Source organism: Neltuma alba, unplaced genomic scaffold (genome assembly GCF_004799145.2).
Source record: "Neltuma alba isolate B1F8T4 unplaced genomic scaffold, ASM479914v2 tig00011483_pilon, whole genome shotgun sequence".
In the NCBI taxonomy this organism is placed as follows: domain Eukaryota; kingdom Viridiplantae; phylum Streptophyta; class Magnoliopsida; order Fabales; family Fabaceae; genus Neltuma; species Neltuma alba.
Window position 1 is genome coordinate 195,787 of NW_021636152.1, and position 19,109 is coordinate 214,895.

At 36.5% G+C, this 19,109-nt stretch overlaps 4 protein-coding genes across 5 annotated transcripts; 1 reads left to right on the forward strand and 3 right to left on the reverse strand.

Annotated features, from left to right (window-relative positions):
• The first annotated feature begins 564 nt into the window (after nt 1-564).
• Nucleotides 565-3,737, forward strand: LOC114713995 (IMPACT family member in pol 5'region). The gene is made up of 6 exons (XM_028898691.1): nt 565-880; nt 1,067-1,108; nt 1,620-1,735; nt 2,207-2,312; nt 2,427-2,480; nt 2,878-3,737. Exons 1-6 carry the CDS (start codon nt 632-634, stop codon nt 3,034-3,036), a joined length of 726 nt encoding a protein of 241 aa, XP_028754524.1. The 5' UTR covers nt 565-631; the 3' UTR covers nt 3,037-3,737.
• A 221-nt stretch (nt 3,738-3,958) lies between these two features.
• LOC114714023 (uncharacterized) lies at nt 3,959-8,872 on the reverse strand. The gene is made up of 3 exons (XM_028898721.1): nt 5,334-8,872; nt 4,986-5,213; nt 3,959-4,581 (listed from the first exon to the last, which is right to left on the reverse strand). The coding sequence occupies exon 1, from the start codon at nt 8,809-8,811 to the stop codon at nt 7,726-7,728; it is 1,086 nt and encodes a 361-aa protein (XP_028754554.1). The 5' UTR covers nt 8,812-8,872; the 3' UTR covers nt 3,959-4,581; nt 4,986-5,213; nt 5,334-7,725.
• On the reverse strand, nt 4,174-5,210 carry LOC114714018 (transcription factor bHLH131). The gene is made up of 2 exons (XM_028898717.1): nt 4,986-5,210; nt 4,174-4,581 (listed from the first exon to the last, which is right to left on the reverse strand). Exons 1-2 carry the CDS (start codon nt 5,208-5,210, stop codon nt 4,174-4,176), a joined length of 633 nt encoding a protein of 210 aa, XP_028754550.1.
• Nucleotides 8,873-11,837: 2,965 nt separating the features above from the next.
• On the reverse strand, nt 11,838-18,618 carry LOC114714008 (GPI ethanolamine phosphate transferase 2). 2 transcript variants are annotated; one of them, XM_028898707.1, is made up of 18 exons: nt 18,425-18,618; nt 18,146-18,239; nt 17,871-17,915; nt 17,583-17,750; nt 17,387-17,471; nt 17,187-17,293; nt 17,013-17,093; nt 16,800-16,852; nt 16,618-16,720; nt 15,858-16,001; nt 15,449-15,545; nt 15,045-15,270; nt 14,857-14,947; nt 13,757-14,764; nt 12,905-12,997; nt 12,507-12,790; nt 12,140-12,293; nt 11,838-11,977 (listed from the first exon to the last, which is right to left on the reverse strand). In XM_028898707.1, the coding sequence occupies exons 1-18, from the start codon at nt 18,547-18,549 to the stop codon at nt 11,912-11,914; spliced, it is 3,024 nt and encodes a 1,007-aa protein (XP_028754540.1). In that variant the 5' UTR covers nt 18,550-18,618; the 3' UTR covers nt 11,838-11,911. The 2 variants fall into 2 exon arrangements, with proteins under 2 accessions (XP_028754540.1, XP_028754541.1); XM_028898708.1 differs by lacking the exon at nt 12,905-12,997.
• Between the last annotated feature and the right edge of the window lie 491 nt (nt 18,619-19,109).

Consider the following 19,109-nt stretch of genomic DNA (forward strand, 5'->3'; position numbering starts at 1 on the left):
AAAAAACATTGCTGCAAGATGAGTTATAAATGTCTACCTAAACAGTTATAAATATGAGAACTTAGTTGTACTTTAAGCATTTTCATATATTAATTCCAGTGATTTACGATTGAAATCATGATGTTTGCAGTTGTTTGAATTGTTATGGTTCCTTCAGGCCTGAAAAAAAGAATTGTTATGGTTCCTAGCTAAACGGTTTTTAACGAGATTTTTTTAAAACTTAATTGTTAATTAGAAATTTTTTTGGGACCTAATTGTTATCTCTTATATTTCTTATTTTGCAAATAATTTGAAAACTTTTAATTTTTTAATTTTGAGATATTAAAATCCCATATTAAATTTAATTTGTTGTTCACGATGAGTTTTTATGATAAAAGAAGTACCTGTGCATATTTCTACCGTTTTCAATCATCCTGTTTAATTTTTATAATTAACATTAAATATTATTTATCTGGTGGGAGTATGTATAATTTATTCAATTCAGTTGGCAAAAAAAAAAAAAAAATCATTCAATTCAAAATAATAGGGGGAAGACTTGGGACGGCTGGGGGGCGATGAGGAATATGGATGGATCCTCGCATGAATTTCGACCATTCTGTATCATAGAAATTTTCCGAAGGGGGTATTATAGATGGTAGCGGCAGTAACTATCCCCAGCTGCCATCAACGCCTCAAGCTAAATCGCCATTTCTACGCCTCCCTCGTCTCCTTCGCCAGAGCCAAGAATATCACCATGGCCAGCACTAGCCGCGGCAGTTCGGGGGCTTTCACCACTATTCAAGAGAAGGTCACCTTCGAAAAGGAGATCAAGAAAAGCAAATTTATTGCTGTTGCTGGCCCCATTTCCGACGAGAAATCCGCCATGTCTTTCCTTTCCCAGGTCCTCTCTTTATTCAACGTCATTTTCATTAATTCTTCGTGGCAAGTCTAATATGCTGGTCTGTTTTCATTTACTGTTGATGATTTCTCAATTATGTTCATCTCTCCTGCTTCTGTGAGTTGATTTAGCTGATGGGTAATTCGTTAAAACAGTTTGTAGTTTATTCAGTGCCTTTTTTATTGTCAGGTTCGGGATTCCCGTGCTACTCACAATTGCTGGGCTTATAAGGTAAACGTTTTCTTGGCTGAATGCCGAATCGCATTTTGATGCTTCCCACTGCATGTGTTGTTTTCTCTAGCTTTGTCTGTCGCTTTTTAGGTGAAGAATCCACTATAAGGAAGATTGTGAGTAGTAGGATATGATTACATGCCTTTAGTCATATCTTTACTTTGCCCATCCTGTGGCCTCAGAATTGGAGATGACCGTTAATTGCTAGCTTGAGCGTAGGTTGAGATTCCGGCTCACTATGGAAAATTGATTATTAGTTTAAGAATGCCTCCACCTCAGGGTGGCTCATTGTACTTGTCCTTGTTCAATCATTGGCACCACATGCGAATAAAATGGCGATTCTTAATGTAGCATTTTCGCCAAGTACCTTGGGTTATGTTGTGTGTTAAGAAGAGGCGTACAGTGAAGGTAGATGTCGCGATGTGCATTCTCTGGATTCTGTTTTCTTATGATTATCTTTCTGTGTCTTTCTTTTTTTTTGGGTTTTATATGTTCCTCCCGTTTATCACAGGTGGGAGATCAATACCGGTCCAATGATGATGGTGAACCTTCAGGTACAGCTGGGAAACCAATACATTCTGCTATCGAATCCTCTGGCATAGATAGAGTAATGGTGGTTGTGATCAGGTTAAAGTCTTTGCAGTATTGGTTTTTAACTTTTCACTTGTCTATATTAGTACTGCTTTCTCTAAATTTCATTCGTATATATGTGCAAGCAATCTCACTCAATTTTTACTTGTCAAGCATATTGGTTTAAACTAAGTGTAATTTGGAACTGCCAGGGTGGCAGCTTCCCTCAAGTTCATTTGTGCCCTTAGACCCTTTGTACAGGATTATAGTTTTAGCGTCAGTTGAGTCCTGTGTAGTGTGAATTAAACCTGGTCAAACCATTAAGCTCCAATGTCAATGATGTTCGGGGTTGTCAGCCCCTAGACCTGGCCCGGTTTAATGGGCTTTTGTATTTTGTAGCTTCCATGTCATTTTTTCCCCTTAAAAGAAACTAAGCAAGTATGATGGTGGAATTTCTTTTATCTATACCCGTGCAATTTTATTAACTTAAAAGTCATTATCATAATCTGGCAACTTATTAACTTCCAGGTATTTTGGAGGTATCAAATTAGGCACCGGAGGATTGGTCAGGGCTTATGGTGGAGTTGCGTCAGAGTGCCTGAGAAACGCCCCAACATGCCTTGTGAAAACCAAGGTAGTTCTTTGCTTGCACTGTAATGAATCTTTGATTTTTGCTTTGTGGAGCTCCACCTCTTGGAAGTTTTTAGATCTCAATATGCTTATGATGTGAACGTTTATGAAAATTTAGGTGCCAATGGGTGTAGAGGTTCCCTTTGACCTTTTGGGAGTGGTCTACCATCAGGTAAGTTCTTTTAGATGCATGTTAATGTCCCCTTTACTTGTCCTAGTATGCTGCTCCGTGGTTTTACTCGAGTAGTTTCAGGTAAGAGTAGGAGTGACCGTGGAAAAACTTAAACAGTACAAGATTTTCTCTTCGATTTTTTTTTTTAATTTTAGGTATATATTAACCATCATGACTAGCCCTGTAATCAGTTATCGTACCCCGATCTATTTTGAGCTTGATATTTGGATTTTTTTTTTTTTCCCACGCTTCGTTTCTTGCATTGTGTTCTGCATCCCTGGCTCAAGTAGTTCAAGCTAATCAGGACGTTGTTATGGTAAATGAATGTGAGCTGCATTGACACTATTTTCACTTTGATGTTGCTTTCATTGACGTGTGATGTTTTTGTCATCTTCAGCTGCAGTCTTTTAATGTTGAAGGCATCAAGCAGGATTATGATACTGGTAAAGACGGCACAACCATGGTCACCTTCAAAGTTGATTTTGATCAGGCTCAGAAATTGGAAGATGCGCTGAAAGCCAATTGTAGCAGAAATCTGATCTTTTATAAGAGGTGAGAGTGTCCTCACTCTTGTTTCTCGTTGAGGAAATGGCACTGATGAAGTTGGCGAGAATTGCAGCTACAAGCTCAGCAAATGCCTTTCATTTTGCCCCTTTTTGGGGAACTTTGTGCTGGTAATTGAGCTGGTTTACTGATATAACCCTACTGGTTTAGGTGGGTATTCAGTTGTATTTATTTATTTAATGTATAAAGCAAAACGATAGCAAACGTAATAAAAAGATTACGGAGATAATTCCTGACACGTAGGCCAGGAATTACTAAAAGTAAAGTTATAATTAGATATTATATTGGTCCAGCAAGTAAAGGAGAAAATGGGGGAAAGATCTTCGTTGTCTACAATTAGTACTGGGCAGCTGGAGAGAGCTGGAAAAGCTCTTTGTTCCTGCGGATAGTGGAAAGAGGAAGTGGTTGAATTCGGTTATCCAAGCGATAGCGCTGTATCCAGTATCCACCACAGAACAGGTCTGAGGCAGGCATTCAAAAAAGAGGATCGCATGGGCGCCGAGACCTCCATGAGACAATTTGCAGAATGGAGAAACGGCAATTAAATACATGTGATAATTCATCGGAGAATTTTATAATAAATGTTTGTGTCATGATCAAGTCTACCGTCATAATATCCGTGCAAACTGCTTCTTTTCTTTTTTCCTTTTTGCCTCGTTCTATAAGTAATTTATTCTTACTTTTATTGTCTTATTTTTCATTTCCAGAGTAAGGGATAATAATTTGTGTCAATTATATTAAATCTGCTTAACATGCATAATGGTAATTTTGGAAAATAATTAAGTGTCTGATAATGTTTTGAATATAATTACTTCCAATTAAAGGATGTGCATAGTAAAAAAGAAATAATAATTTTGGACCTTGAAAAAAAAATTACTTTTGTATAATTGAAAAAAAAATAGAAGTCAAACAAATTAAGGCATGATTATTTTTATAAATATACAAAAACATCACAAACATGATTAGCACTAATAGAGAGGATTGTAAGCCACGGTTAGCCCCTAGATAGCCTGTCTTCTACAGAATACAGCGTGATTATTAACCTGACCTTGTATCCTAGCACTATACTAATTTGATTATTGCGTCAATCCAAGTAATCCTAAAAAATTACAACACCGAAAAGTCACAATTATTGAGTCAGACGATGCATCTTGAAAGATGGCTTGCGCATGACAGCCTTCAGCGTCCTCTTCAGGACAACCATCCCTTCATTTCCTTTTTCCAGGCCTTGAACCCACAACACATTTCTGGTTCTCCCTCCTACATTCACCATCTCAGCCTTTACCACCTTGACTTTCACCGACCTAAGAGCCCTTGTAATGGCTGACATTATCCCTGGCCTATCCTCACAACTCAAGGTCGCCTTTACAAGGCCCTCCTCATCTTTACAGTGTTCCAAGTTCAACTTGTCTACTGCACTGGGAAACACAGTGATCTCACCTGAACTACTCGTACTAGCTGCTTCCAATTCCGATATGTTCTTTTTCAGCTCCTTTACTTGCCTTATAGTCTCCGCCAGTACTGATGCCTTGTCCATCTGTTCATCAACCCAAAGTAAGTACAAAATAAGGAATTTGGATACCCCGATCGATTCGACTGGTATGCTTAAGCCACTGAATAAAAATTTCGATGCGTTAGAAATTGACACCATGCGATGAACTGTTTTATGAGAAAGTTTGAGTTATTGAATGGTAATTCATAAAATACAATTCACCACAGTCTCTAGCTGCAGGTGTGAGGTGTCGGTTTTAATTTTTAAATTCCGTGGCTAGACTAAAGGAATGCATAATCTGCAAGATAGGTTGGGGAAATTCTCAGTAATGTACACTTGAGAGTATCATGCGGTGAAATTCACTGATACTTTAAATTTTTATGTAATTCTTGCAATTCATGGCGCTGCAAATGAACTTATAATTTTCTGATAGGTTAAGTGCCGCTCACTTTGACCAAGTTGGGGAGGATGGTGCGAAGGGTGGCATATTGAGCATTGATTCGCATCCTGCGTCTCTTCTCTGCTTCACTGTGTTTCTTGGCAGCGAGTAACTTGATCTCTGCCTTCGATTTTGGTTTTAAGAATGAGTTTCTGTATGTCTCCGAGATAGTCCCTCGAGGAAAGCTTCTTCTTAGCTTGTATACTTCCGAGTTATAGTAATTTTGAATCCGCATGCCCTGTTCTAAATACGTTAGTAAAAGTAAAATAAAATAGAACTTTTGAAAAAAAACAAGACAGGAGACACTTTTAACTGAGAAAAAACAACTTCATGAAAACCTTAAATGGGGACCACGTACCTGCCGAACTATGACCATTGAATTGAATTTGAATTCTTTTTCTGTAACAGATAGCATATATAGAGATGAAAAGAGGAAAAAAAGCAAGCAATGCAAATTCGCAGAAGGGAGATTGGGAAACTTTTTTACCTTGAATAGACAGAACAAAATATATCTAGGTAAAGAGGTGACAGTCTATTATTAATGAGTATTAATTATTTCATTGCAAATGAAAAATATATCAAAATTTAATAGGATTAGGGGGAATTTATTTGCTTTTTATTAATAGCAAATCAGAGGATGATCCTGTCATAACTCAATCAGCATTTAAAAGTGAGGTGATTTCAAAGTTAATTTTAGAATCTTTGTCATAAATAGATTATCTGTTCTTATGTCATCAACCCAAAAAAATCCAGAGTCTGTTTTTCTTTTGGCCTTTCTTCTTCTACCTGAGAATGTAGGACACAATTTTGAAGAGCACATATCGTACAGGTTATGCATGTTCAAGTCTTTATGAGACTCCACAGTAATTATAAAAATATGTTATGTACAAGCAGATAAGTCACAAGATATACCTGTGATCTGTGTGTGTGAAAAAATGATGTACTAAACCGAAGATCCTAAAATTTTTGAACAATTGTATGCATTCATAAATCACAGAATCTTATAGGCTGCATACAATGTTTGCTAGTCTTGTAGGCTGCATATCCCTCTTGATCAAGTCGTCAAGGTTCACTCATGCACAGTTAGAGGCTAATGAAGTAACTAGTCAATTCTTATATTAATAATAAGATCTATTACTGTTCTGTTTTTAAAGTTTTTGATCGCACAACCAGAATGCCCACCCCACCTGCTTGCTCAGATAAGACTTTGTTGTTGTTGACCAAAATGACCGCCAAGTTTCACAAGGTTCAGGATTCTTAGCTAAAAACTAAGGTCCCGTTTGGTAAGAAGTATTGAAAATGAGGGATACAAATTAGGATTAGAATTGAGAAATTCTATCAACATAGTGTTTAATATAAGAGATTGCTTGTTACATGACATTAGATATACCCATGTATGTGGGATTGGGGATTACCATAGGGAGAAGTGGTATTTACCAATTCCACTTTCATAGGTTTGCCTAATCCTATGCAATAAACAATTATTTATGCTAAATACTTTTTAATGATTTTTTTCAATTACAATCTCAATCCATATCTCTCATTTTCAATACTTCGTACAAAACGGGGCGAAGGGTCTTTTAGCTCATCATCTTGGTCTTGAGAAGAGAAAAGTGTTTCAGGTACAACACATTCAGTAAATGGGACACTTCAGACATTCAACATGATATGCATTTCTAGTTTATATTCATCAGTTTAAAAACAAACCTTCGAATTAGGAAGAGAGAAGAAAAGCAAGGGGCTAAGATTGGAATGGAAGCCACAAATCAAATCACGGACATCTCAAAGAAAGACATGTTGAAATCAGAGGATATATCATACAATAAGGCTGAAAAGGCATTATAGCCAAGAGAAGTTCCGGTTCCCAAATTTTTGTTCTTTTTTCTATCCCATTCATAGCTGTTCATGCGATGTTTTGATGATGATTGTATTATGGGTAATAGATCAGATATTTTGAAGTTGAACTAAACCTGGAAATGTTTTGATTCAAAAGAGTTTAATCACTAATTTCGAAGAAAGAAATTCAGCAGAATACACGTCTGAGGTAAGCTGAATATGATAAATCAGCCAAAATACACGCTAAGACTTCCGTTATACCCTACCAACCAGTAACAGCCACTTCAGGCTGAGCATCATCAAGATGAAAAAATTTCAGAACAATCCGAAGATGAGATCCAAATTTCCTAGAAGCTTAACTTCTTAACTGTATTGAAGGAAAAAGGTAAAAACATCCATCTTCTCCAAAAAATAGGCATACCTTCTAAAAACTATAGAATTGAAAAACCAAATCACCCACAACATGGAACAGATCATGCTCAGTATTTCTCTTCTCTTTTTTTTTTTTTTTTAAAATGAAAAACACAGATTATGATCAGTTGACACAGATTCTCTTCAAGGAAACCAAACATTTACAGTACTTTTTCATCAGTAGAACAAAATTGGTATTGCAGAAACCGTTAATAATAAGACAATGCAATACCTCGTTTCCTACTAGACGTTATACATTATCGACACCTATCATATGGACCTAAAGTATTTTTTATCTTCAGAGTGAGTAGAACACAAGCCAAGAACACTGAAATCTGCTACATGGTGCTAGGACTACTCAAAAAGTTACCAAAGTCCTCACCTTCTGTACCCCTTCCATTAATTAGCTAGTCGTACACAAACAAGGTCCTCACCTTCTGTACCCCTTCCATTAATTAGCTAGTCATACACAAACAAAACCATCTCCTTCTGTAATTTCCAACTCAGTCACCATCTTCTGCATCCAAATCCAACGGCTCACCATCACTATCCCGTGAAATATTTGCCTGATTTCTCATCCTGTTCCCGGTCATCTTCTTTGTGTTTCTAGCCACAGTTTTCACCCTCATCCGCCGCTTCCCGTTTCCCGAATCTTCATACATTCCCCCACTCCCCGCTTGCTCCGCATGCAAAACCCTTTCCTCTTTACCGATTCCGCAATTCTTTGATAAATCGTCGACGTCATCGTCCTCGGGGGTATCAGCAGAAGATTTTCCATTCTTAAACCAGCCTTCCATACTCCACGGTTTTTCCATATTGGACTTGCTTCCATTCACGTCTGAGTGTTGCGACGGTGGATACCTTAAAGGTACGTGCGCGCAAAAGCAATAGTATTGGTCTTTACCCTTCACTAACATGTCATTCGTTGGAGGCTTGACCAATATCCCCTGAAACACCCTCCTGCATTTCTGGCACCGCAGAGAGCAATCTTCGTATATGTTTTCATACTCATGCAGAGACCAACAATAAGGGCACATAGTCCAAAATGTGGCTTTCTGTTCACCTACATTCACGTTAGGACCATTGCTGGGTACAGCGCCAAATCCCTCTTGCTTGCTCCCACTACTATGTGTGCAATGTTCTTGGGGAACGTAATCGCCGATCGCCTGCTCGTATTCGGCTCTCTTCTCTGGGTCCGAAAGCACGCGCCACGCGTCGCGCACGAACACGAACGCTTCATCTGAGGATGCAAACTCATTTCTGTTTGGGTTCAAGAGCTGCGCGAGCCTCTTAAATTGATCACGTATGAGTTGGTGGTTTCCGGAGTCAATACGGCGTAGTTGGAGAATAGCGTACCAGTCGAAGTGGCCGTGAAGGCGCCTCTCGGCGGCGAGGTGAACGTCGGTGATTGCGAGGATTCGATCGACGGTGTCGGAGATGTCTGGGTCGGACCGTTGGATCCTGAGAGCGAACTCGCGGCATCTGGAGAAGTTACGAAGACGAAGCAGCGACTTGCATAAGCCGAGGAAGTGTAAGTTTCCGGGTTCGGGTCCGGACCCGCGTCCGGCGGTGCCCTTTTCTGGCTCCATTGTCGTTGCCTTAATCAAGTCAATGCAGCCACAGAGCGTCGCAGGGAAGCGGGTAAGAGAATAGAGATTAGCTGATGTGGAGCCTAAGGGGATTCCCACTGCACTTTTTGAGCAAGGGAGGGCAACGCTAGGGTACTCATGGGCCGGGGGCCGGGCCGGAGTAATAATCGTGTATCGTTTGATCCAAGTTAAACTTGCTCGTGGTAAACGGGAGTTGGTAAGCGGCTTGGTACTGTTTAAGCGAGGTTTCGGGTTCGAGCCTTAGCGTATACAAAAATTCTTATTGGGAGACTTACCTATCACAACCAGGTGCGCTACGTGGGTTGGATCCAGATATAATTGGAACAAAGCTGCGGTAAACTGGGTGGGCGACCTAAAAAAAAGAAAAAAAACTAACATTAGATTGTTTTTAGTGTTATTGGCAAAAAAAAAAACAAAGATGTGTTTTTAGTGTATCATATAAAGTTAAAGAAGTAAATCATATTATTCATCATTTATGAATACAATGAATACGGTTAGATTAGATAATTAGATTAAACGTGATTAGGTTGAATAGGCTCATAATTTAGCCAAAACTAAGATGTCAGGCATTGGACATCTCATTTACTCACATAATCAATGCCACATGTCCACATTGAATCGGTTATGGTTCACAAAAACAAGCATGAGGAAGATGAAAAACCAAATGTATGGGGTTGCTGGGGAAAATTTCAAGTCCTGAGTTCTTATTTAAAACTTTTGAACTCCCTAATAAATTATTCTAACTTATATTCTATCTAAGGTTTTAAGAAATGAGAAAGGCTAGGGTTTGGAGGACTTTGAACCCTAAGAAGTCCCTACTGATTGATTTGTATTTAAATGAATTAATGAAATTAGATTAAGTGTTCAATCAATTTAAATTTACTCTACTTCATGATGTGAAGAATTTAGAGTTAATGTTTGTAAGAAAAATGTTAGGTTGTGATCATTTCTCTTAGTCTAAGATTGTGATCCACTCGTGTGCAATAATACCGCTTAAGCCTAGTGGGTAAGAGAGGGAATCCCCTTTTCCTATATGAGTTTTGTTGCCTTTGGCATGACTACATATCATGAGTGATCTTGTGTTCAGTCATAGGTTTCAACGCGGATACAAGAACGATGATGTGAAGGTATATGTCTTGAATCGAGTTGTTGGTTACTGAAGTAATATCAATAAGAAATCTTAAAGAAAAGTTGTCCGTGACATGAGACTTGCATTCTTATTGCATAGCCCCGTTCCCATTTATCATGTGCTTAATTATTGTATTGTTGCCGCCTAGGATCCTTTTGGTCATTTGACATACTCATAGCTATAATATCCCATTTGAACATATTATTGGTTTTAAAGACATTTACATGATTTTTCATATCATTGGAGATGCATTGGGTTGCTAAGTGCACTTGGAATTGGACTGTTTTTCCCTAGGAACTCTACCTTGAGCATATTTAGAAGGTGATAGTTTATGAACGGAATTAGAATAATGAACGGCTTAACGAGTTATGAGTTTTTGTTGGGAGAGAGCTGTGAATTGGGTTTTCGATGAGTTAGGATTAAATAGTTATGTATGGACCAGTCCATTGAGATGACTTGTATGGATGTTTTGCTTGGTTGGCTCATGATGAATTATTGCATTGGGCCTCAAATATTTTTAGCCCACTCTTGACATATTTTAAATTAAGTTGGATATTTGAATTTTTGTATTCTTGGATCATTTCCTATTTAATCATGGCAGTCTTTAAATATTAAGTTTTGACCTTTTTACCATAGTTGATAGTACAAAATTGACTTTTAAATTCTATACCCGGATAATTTTATATATGTAGTTTAATTATTTATTATTAAATATATATACTAAATTGGATGTGCTTTAAAAATGCAGAAGAAAATATAAATTCATTTAATACAAAATATCCTCATTACTTGATATCAAATATTTTTTAGTCCAAGTATGATTTATTTGAAAAATACAAAATAACATCTTTATTTCATAATCATTTTTATTTTCATGTTGTTTTTAAACAACAATAAAATATAATTTCTCATATATGTTAAAAATAAATAGGCTAAAGCATACATATGATCCTTTTTGTATAAGGTTTCAATTTGGTCTCTTAACTTTAAAAAGTATACTTTTAGTCCCTTAACCCTAAATTTTTTTTTAAAAAATAATGACATTAAGATCTTGAATGTTGATAAAATATTCTCAAATGCTAACATATTATGTTTAATTTTCAAAACATCCATAATTGTTACACAAAATCATTATTAAAGCCTAATAATTTTAGGGTAAAGGATCTAATGTATGCTTTTTAAAGTTAAAAGACCAAATTAAAACCTTATACAAAGTTAAAGGACCGAATATATACTTTAGCCAAATAAATATAATAAAATTATTTGATACAAAAATAGCAAAACGTAGGTCATTATTAGTTACAACCAAACACATAATAGTAATGTATATGCACAGAGTCATGGATACATACATTTGTAAATTATTTAGTGTATATTGCCATTAACTAAACAAAAATCGTACTGTTTATGATTTATATATTAATTATACACACATATATCTGCTATAATATGAACAAGTATAGATATGACTTAATTTTCAAAACATGTTCAAGGAGAACCTCCACTTGTAAGTTTCCCAACTATGTAATGTAAAGATGTAAACCATAAAATGTTGATGATTTTATACAGGTAAACTGACATGAAAGAAATTAATCATTTGTATTGCCACATCCTATTCTTTAATTGTGTCCACACTAGCTTTTGTAGATGTGGGGAATTTGAATGCTAAATATTATTTGTCCTTATTATAACTAGAACTAGTTGGAAATTCAGTTTGATTCTAAATATAAAATCCCAAATTTATTTTATTTTTAATATTTATTCATTTTACTTTTAACTAATCTTTATAGTAATTACATATGTTTTTAATATCCCAAATTCAAGGTATATGATTGATTGGAGTATTTTAGAAAAAATATCTATTTATTACAAATAATTAACTTAATTGGTTTTCTTATAAATTAGTTATCTAAACTCTTATATCAAGTATTGGAAATAGTAATACACATCCTAACTTACACTATGGTCCTTTTCTTGAGCATCTTCAGATTGCCTGCGCAGCACAGATATGCACAACTACATCCATCAATCAGTCAAATATCTTCTCTTACATATTTTCGGGTATCACGGAAATGAACAAATATTTTCAGGCGCAAAAAAAAAAAAAAAAAATAGAGCCATATTCACGGGGGGAATTTCAAAATTGATTCCAGCAGTTCAATACTAAGTTGTTTTTACCTTAACTGACAGGGTACCGTTCTGCTTGCTACTGAAGGCAAAACTCTTCCTTCTTTTACGCCACAAGAGAACCATATATGTATAAATCACAGTCACTGCTACAATGAAGACCCCAATATACACGCTTGCAGTACCAACACATACGTAAACATACCTGCAGAAAAAATGATCAATGTGAGTCTCGCAATGCTTGACCTGTGAAGATGATAATAGCCGAACAAATTCAGGAAAAATCCCTTGAACTTCAAGAGTTCCTTTTTTTTTAGGGGAAAAAAATTCATCGCGAGTAAATTTTAAAAAGTTAGGACGGTTCAGAGTTTCCAACCATTCAACAGCAGTCAAAGCACTGAATTCAGAGAAGACTTACTTTGGAGAAAAGACGCTCCAAATAAACAAATGGTTCCTCATCAACAGCAACACAATCGTGTATGCAGTCAGCAAAACAGAATTCATGCTCAGGGGAACAAGGCAAGACAACCCAAGCACAGTCTTGAGAACTTCTCCTGAATTTCCATCCTTGGAAATAAGAGAATAGACGGTGTCCTTTACAGAGATGTACAGCACCATACTGACATAGAATAGCATGGGGGATGCATAGGTAATGATGAACATTAAAAGACCCGAAAGAAATGTTGAGTGACTTGATATTCCCTGCAATTGAATATTTCAATAGTTAGAAGATGGCCATCTCACAAGTCTTCAACCACAGAACAAAAATTTAAAGCCTTGTAATAATAATAACCCAGTGAATAAAAGGTTAGTTACAATAAAAGCTCCAGCAACATCAATGGTAGCCAGTGTATTGCTGTTCCCAAGAGCAAAATGACCTGCTGATCCCAGATAGCACAGTGCCATAATCTGAGAACAAAATGCAAGACAACAGTATTCAGTACCCGGTTTACATTTTGAGCCCTCACTAAAAAATTATGCATTACCAGAAAATGAATGTGAGAATGAAGTGCTGGTGGCGTTATCCAAGTACAATTTGCTAATTCACATCCAGATTACGAAAATCTTAATCTTTGTAAAGCAGTTTTGAACCAATCAGGCATTTTTAAGGCAGGACAAGTGATCATTTAAGTTGTGCAACTTGTGCTCCTTATATTGCCTACATCTCAAAACGAGAAACTCATGCTCTCCATCCTTGTATATACACTAGACCATGCAAACAATTAATGGAAAGAAACATTTTATAATAATTCTGATCCTTCTGAAAAATAGTCAAAGGAGGCTAGTATGAAATGAAAATTATAGATATCAACATATCTGACAACGATGATCTTTATTGATGATAGAAGAATTACCAACGTTGATTAAGCAGAACGAAATACATATAAATCAAAATTGCCAGTTTTGTCAAAATATGGGTGAATTTGCCTAGGATTTTATCTCTGTTTAAATTTCAAGTTCAACACAAGAATAGACACCTGTGATCATGAACACCATACTGACATAATTCTATGTAGTAGCAAAGGTCACATCTTGAAACTCTAGTCTAGCATTATTGTTGGCGCAGTTGTTACCATAGATAGAGCCAAGCTCAAGAGTTCATAACTAAATTTGAACTCTATATATTGAGAGAATGACCTTTATTCATAAGAGGATCTTGCAACTAACCTCAACCCATTGCTCACGATGCAATTCACTGAAAGAAAATGTAAGCATGCTGGCCAATACTTGAACAAAAAGCAACAACACAGGCATCGCATTAATAGGTTGTTGCAGCAACAGCTGTAGGAGACACCAAAACGTCACGTACAGACACCCAATCATATACAAAGCATCTTTAAATTCAAAAATTGGAGTCACATTCTGAATTTCAACAGGAAGCATTGTTAACTTGTTGGAGATCCATCTTGAGCACATATCAGGACTTTGCATAGGCTTAACCCATGGCAAAGCCACAACAGCTGCAAAAGTGGTGATTCCCAGGGTAACATAGATTATTTGTATTGATAGGGTAGCATCATCACTGGATGATGCAAATGTGTCTTGATGGTTCATAACATGTTGAAATATCAAAATGCCCAACATTAAGAAGCTGAATCCAACCACCAGAACAACTTTAGTCTTGTACCTCATTAAATATAAGGCAAAAAGGCCTAAACAGGTAATAAGGACACATGATGTCAGCTGAATCAACTTTATATACTGACTTCCATCCTGTTCAAGCCACTTAGATACATCAGGAAGGTTTGTCCAATTCACACCACCTTGATGCCAGCCTCTCAAAATTCTTCCACAAAAAAGAATCAAGAATAACAAACTCATTTCAACACCTGACCTTTTGATTTCTCCTTTTATCAAATTGAGATATTCATGTTTGCTATTAGATTCAAATGACTGTAATCTCTTGCGGATAAATATTAGAATAATTGATGAGTTAAGAAAATGCCAAACATAATGCTCTTCCTCGATCATAGAACTCGATCCCATACTTATAACCATAATTATTATGCCAAGCAAAATAAATGCCTCATCCATCTTCCATGACTTCAAATAAACAAGACTGTGCTTCTCTTCCCTAGGAGGAACTTCTTTGTGTATGAGAATCACAAGACTCAATAGCATCAGGGATGACATGGCAATCGCAGTGATTCCAGAAACAAGTAGACCAATTGGTTTCTGTACATGAGTCGTCAGGAGAAAGAACAGAAAGTGAGAAAAAAGAATAATTTTAAAATTCCCGGATATGAAACAACCAATTTTACACATACATCAGTTGATCTGTGTGACAGCCACTCACTTGCTCTTTTAAGAAACTCATGATATGCAGCAATAACGCTGCTGCTGTCTGTGCTGTTGAACCTACAAGATAAGTTGAGGATGATGTAAAGTATAATCAACCAGACTTTCTCTGCAGTTATGTTATAGATTTAGCACAATAGAATCATCACATATCCACCTTGATATCACTTTGGTTTTCCATGCATCATGAAGAGCAGCAGCATTTAGATATAAGCAACAAAACATCTCCTCCTTGCTACCATTACATTCACTAACTCCAGATCCACTATCAGTAATGAAGTCCTCACATGGGAAATTTTTACAAGACAAGCCTGGCAATTGCGCTTGAAGTAATCTAAATAATTGCCAAGAGTTCAACTGAAGCGCTCTCAATTTTTTATCATCTGCTCCATCAAATAAGTTGAAAAATAATAAATAAGATCACCAAACAATTTTTTTTTCCAGCCAAAAACACATTTATGTTCAAAAAAATGAAAGCAGATGCAAAAGCACCAAATGGCTTCTCTTTGATTTAAGCCTTGTATAGACAGGCATACCAGCCCAGGGAATAAGTGACCTAACCTGTCAGAGAATCAAATATTTTGGAGATCAAGACACCGATACTGTTTCTAGGTATTGGTACACCAAAAAGCAGAGCTAATGTTGGTGCAATGTCAACCTGGAGCATAATAACAACATGTAATTTGACAAATATGTAATCACTTATATGACAATATCCAGGGTTTCAGTTAATGGCATTGTGTCAAGCATTGAAGATGTTTGCATAGTTTAATGCAAAACATTTACTACTTGCTGCATAAGGATGGATAAGAACAGAAGTTGGTTGGTATGTTTGCTGCAAAAAGATTCTCCCCGAGTAATCAGCATCTTAAAACTGTTCTAATAGCAGTTTCAGGTTCAAGAGCAGAAAAGCTTCCATATTTGGGTTAATAAGTGCGTAGCCCATAGGCAGGAAATAGAGTTTAATTACCTGTGAAACTTGGGCATAATTGGATAATGCATGATCATAGACATGGTCTTTCAGGCCAATAAATAGAGCGAGGGAATCAGTTTCCTCATGTGAAGAACCACCATGATTACCATTCTCAGTCATGCCATGGTCACTAACCACCACCTGAATAAAAATATTCAACAGAGATGAACTAATCTAAGATTAATCAATAGACTAGGCATATAAAATAATAGTTACCAATAGCCCCAAAAGGGGGGAACACATTGAGCATTAAAAAAGGATCAAAGTAAGAGAAGCAGAGACATAAGGCCAATCCCATAATTGATAAAGATTATAACTGCCGACAAACATAATAAATACGGACATCAGTCATACGGACATGTTATGGAAGAATGAGGAAACTATCATCAGTAATTCCCGAAATCCTAGAATCAAGAGACATCATGGTATTAAGTTCATTTGTGTCTACTTAATGTTGCCAGATAATCGACAGCTTTGAACACAGCCAATGGTCATTTAACAATAACTTTAATAAGCAAGCTTCTCAATATAAATTGAATGTTCGTTCTGTTTTCTTATCCAAGCAAGTGTCCAGGCTCACATATGAAAGTAATTGTTAAATTAAATTATAGAAGTAAGATCTATAATGTTTCCAAAGGATAATCAACTGGTAAATACTAGATGTGCCAATATTCATTGTCCGTACAGTAGCAATGAACAATACAACAGATTCAAAAAATTAACTCAGGAAAGAAACAACGAAAAGGTGGTCACAAACCAGAAGAGTCCTTCCTTTGCCATTTTCTATATTTTTTACAGTATTCATATGAATCAACTTCACCACTTCATCCATTTCAGAAAGTTTCGGAATCATTAAAGCACTGAAAGAATAAACACCCGAGTGAAGCTAAAAGAACAGAATAGTGTTATATGAATAGAGCAATCAGATAATGATGATACCTGTTGCGTCCACCAATATGCCCAACATGATCCAAGCCTAGATAATGAAGAATCTAAAATATAAACTCAGTCAAGTGTATTTAAATAAAAATAAACAAACTACTGTTTAAAAGAATTACACTATCTAGAACAACAAATTATAAAATAACATGCAAGATTACATTTGACACGGATTCAGTGCCACAATAGCACGAAGGGGAAACATTGACTTACTAATAATTTCCAGTCATCCCGGCCAAGTTCATTCCCAAGATGTCGAGACACATTTTGATCTACTTGTACAGTATCTTTAACCTATATCAACAAGAAGCTAGTCAAAACCCATGAGATGCTATATGAGCTGATCAATAAATACAATTGCTATGTAGAAATTGACATTCAACTTACAAAGAAACTGCTCACACCATCGTGTCTCACAAATAAACCAGGAAATAATTTCAGCCATGTATCATCACCAAGCATAACCATGTTCCACCCAATCTTAAAGAACTTGGCTGAAAGAAGTAAGTGACAATGAGAATTACCACTCCTAGAGTCGTGTTTCTAAGAAGTTTGATCAATTATTCAAACATGATTTCTATGCTAACCAAGAACATTGTCCTCTAGGAATGCCTGGGAGTTGAAGTTCAAAACCACATCCAGAAAACCCCCAATGGCTCCAGAAACCATAGCCTGAAATGTCATTCAAAGATAGAGCAAGAGGGTAAGAAAAAGGGAAGGAAACCTATAAATCACGTGCACTTATTTTGTTCTTCCACTTTTAAATCAGCAAAGCAAGCCAACCTTCAAACGGGGCATGGTAACAGTTGGAGCTGCGGCAATTGCATGATACCCAACTGCCTTACCAGTTGCTAACAACGACTGAGTATATGGCATAGCTTCCACAAAAGCCTTGCTTGGAGGCCGGCCATTCTTGCCAAGCACAAATTCAGCTGGAAGACCATCAATGACCTAAAACAGCAAGATTTTAGATGATAACTTAATTCTGACATCGCCATTAACAACTAATAAGTATGCATGACTGAAAAGTCTTGGACCTCGACAATTATGTATTCCAACAGTTTTACGTACCATGAAGACAAGTCGGTCAAATGAAGGAGGGATTTCAGATACTGCCTACACAATAAACGATAAATCATTTTCTAAATAGATAAGAACGCACAAATCTAAACAAGCACTGAAACATGTTTGTAGTAAAAACAACTACTTTATATTATTTAACGTGAGCAAAGATTTCTCATGACAGCCCATCTTTGCAGCTTTTCTAATTGAACATGCATTAAGATAGAACAATGGAGTCTCTTATCACCACCGAAAAGAACAAGAACCAATAAACGACCAAATACCCGATACAACGACTCAAGCCGATCAGGAGGCAAAGATGGCTCGCTCTCATTCTCAATGCCATTGCACGTAGGCGGTCGGAAGCTCTCGACACCACTAGCAGGACAAAGAAAATTCAATTCATTACTGAGAAATCAAGTTTCTGAAATTCTCCAGAGGAAATAACACTCAATACATTAGCGAAGTCAAAAGTTAAGATCTCTCTCTCTCTCTCATGGAATAAGTTTCCGAAACTCTCCAGGTTTTTGCTTTCGAATGGATTGTGGCCGGGCGGGATGTACCTGTAGCCAGACAGAACAGGCTTGACAGGGAAGAAGCCGAACACGAAAACGGAGAGGCCGATACACTGGATGGTAACGGCGACTATCGTCAATAAAGTTAGCTTAGTACAGGTAATTGAAGACATCTATGGAAAGTGGAAACTACGAGCTACAGTTCGGAGATTCGGAAAAGATTGCGATCTCCCAGAGGAAGAGCAGCACAGTCAGCACCGGCGGAAGGTGAGTTTATGAAACAAACCAGAAAACGGTTGAACATGAAAAAGGAAAAATCCCACCAACGTTTGAATTCAGATAAATATAATTAAATTTTGGCCCAAAAAAAGATGAATATAATTTACATTTATAAATAATTTAATTGTTTACAGATTTTATTATATATATAATAATGATGTTAATTATCACAACACTATTTTCTTGCGGAAATAATTTGACTTTTTTGTGTGAATATAATTCGAGGTTTTTATTCCTACACAAATATCGAAAGTGATACTGAATAAAGAGGGATTAAAATTCCAAACCTGATTACAAAATTAATATCAAATAATTTTTAGCTGTAAAAAATTAAAAGATTTGACAAAAACTTGCATGCTTAAACAATAACTAAATTAATTATCTTGACCTAAATGTAAAATTTAATTTGTAGCGCAAACAAACTAAAGGAGCTCAGACCTTAGTTAAACAGATG

Coding starts and splice junctions, on each gene's coding strand:
- LOC114713995 (XM_028898691.1), top strand. CDS start 632: ATGGTAGCGGCAGTAACTATCCCCAGCTGCCATCAACGCCTCAAGCTA. Junction 1,109..1,619: donor ACAATTGCTGGGCTTATAAG/GTAAACGTTTTC, acceptor CGTTTATCACAG/GTGGGAGATCAATACCGGTC. Junction 2,481..2,877: donor TGGGAGTGGTCTACCATCAG/GTAAGTTCTTTT, acceptor TGTCATCTTCAG/CTGCAGTCTTTTAATGTTGA.
- LOC114714018 (XM_028898717.1), bottom strand. CDS start 5,210: ATGCGGATTCAAAATTACTATAACTCGGAAGTATACAAGCTAAGAAGA. Junction 4,582..4,985: donor TCCTCCCCAACTTGGTCAAA/GTGAGCGGCACT, acceptor GTTGATGAACAG/ATGGACAAGGCATCAGTACT.
- LOC114714008 (XM_028898707.1), bottom strand. CDS start 18,549: ATGTCTTCAATTACCTGTACTAAGCTAACTTTATTGACGATAGTCGCC. Junction 17,751..17,870: donor TTGACCGACTTGTCTTCATG/GTACGTAAAACT, acceptor TTGCTGTTTTAG/GTCATTGATGGTCTTCCAGC. Junction 12,294..12,506: donor TGGAGCGTCTTTTCTCCAAA/GTAAGTCTTCTC, acceptor TTTTTTCTGCAG/GTATGTTTACGTATGTGTTG.
- LOC114714023 (XM_028898721.1), bottom strand. CDS start 8,811: ATGGAGCCAGAAAAGGGCACCGCCGGACGCGGGTCCGGACCCGAACCC.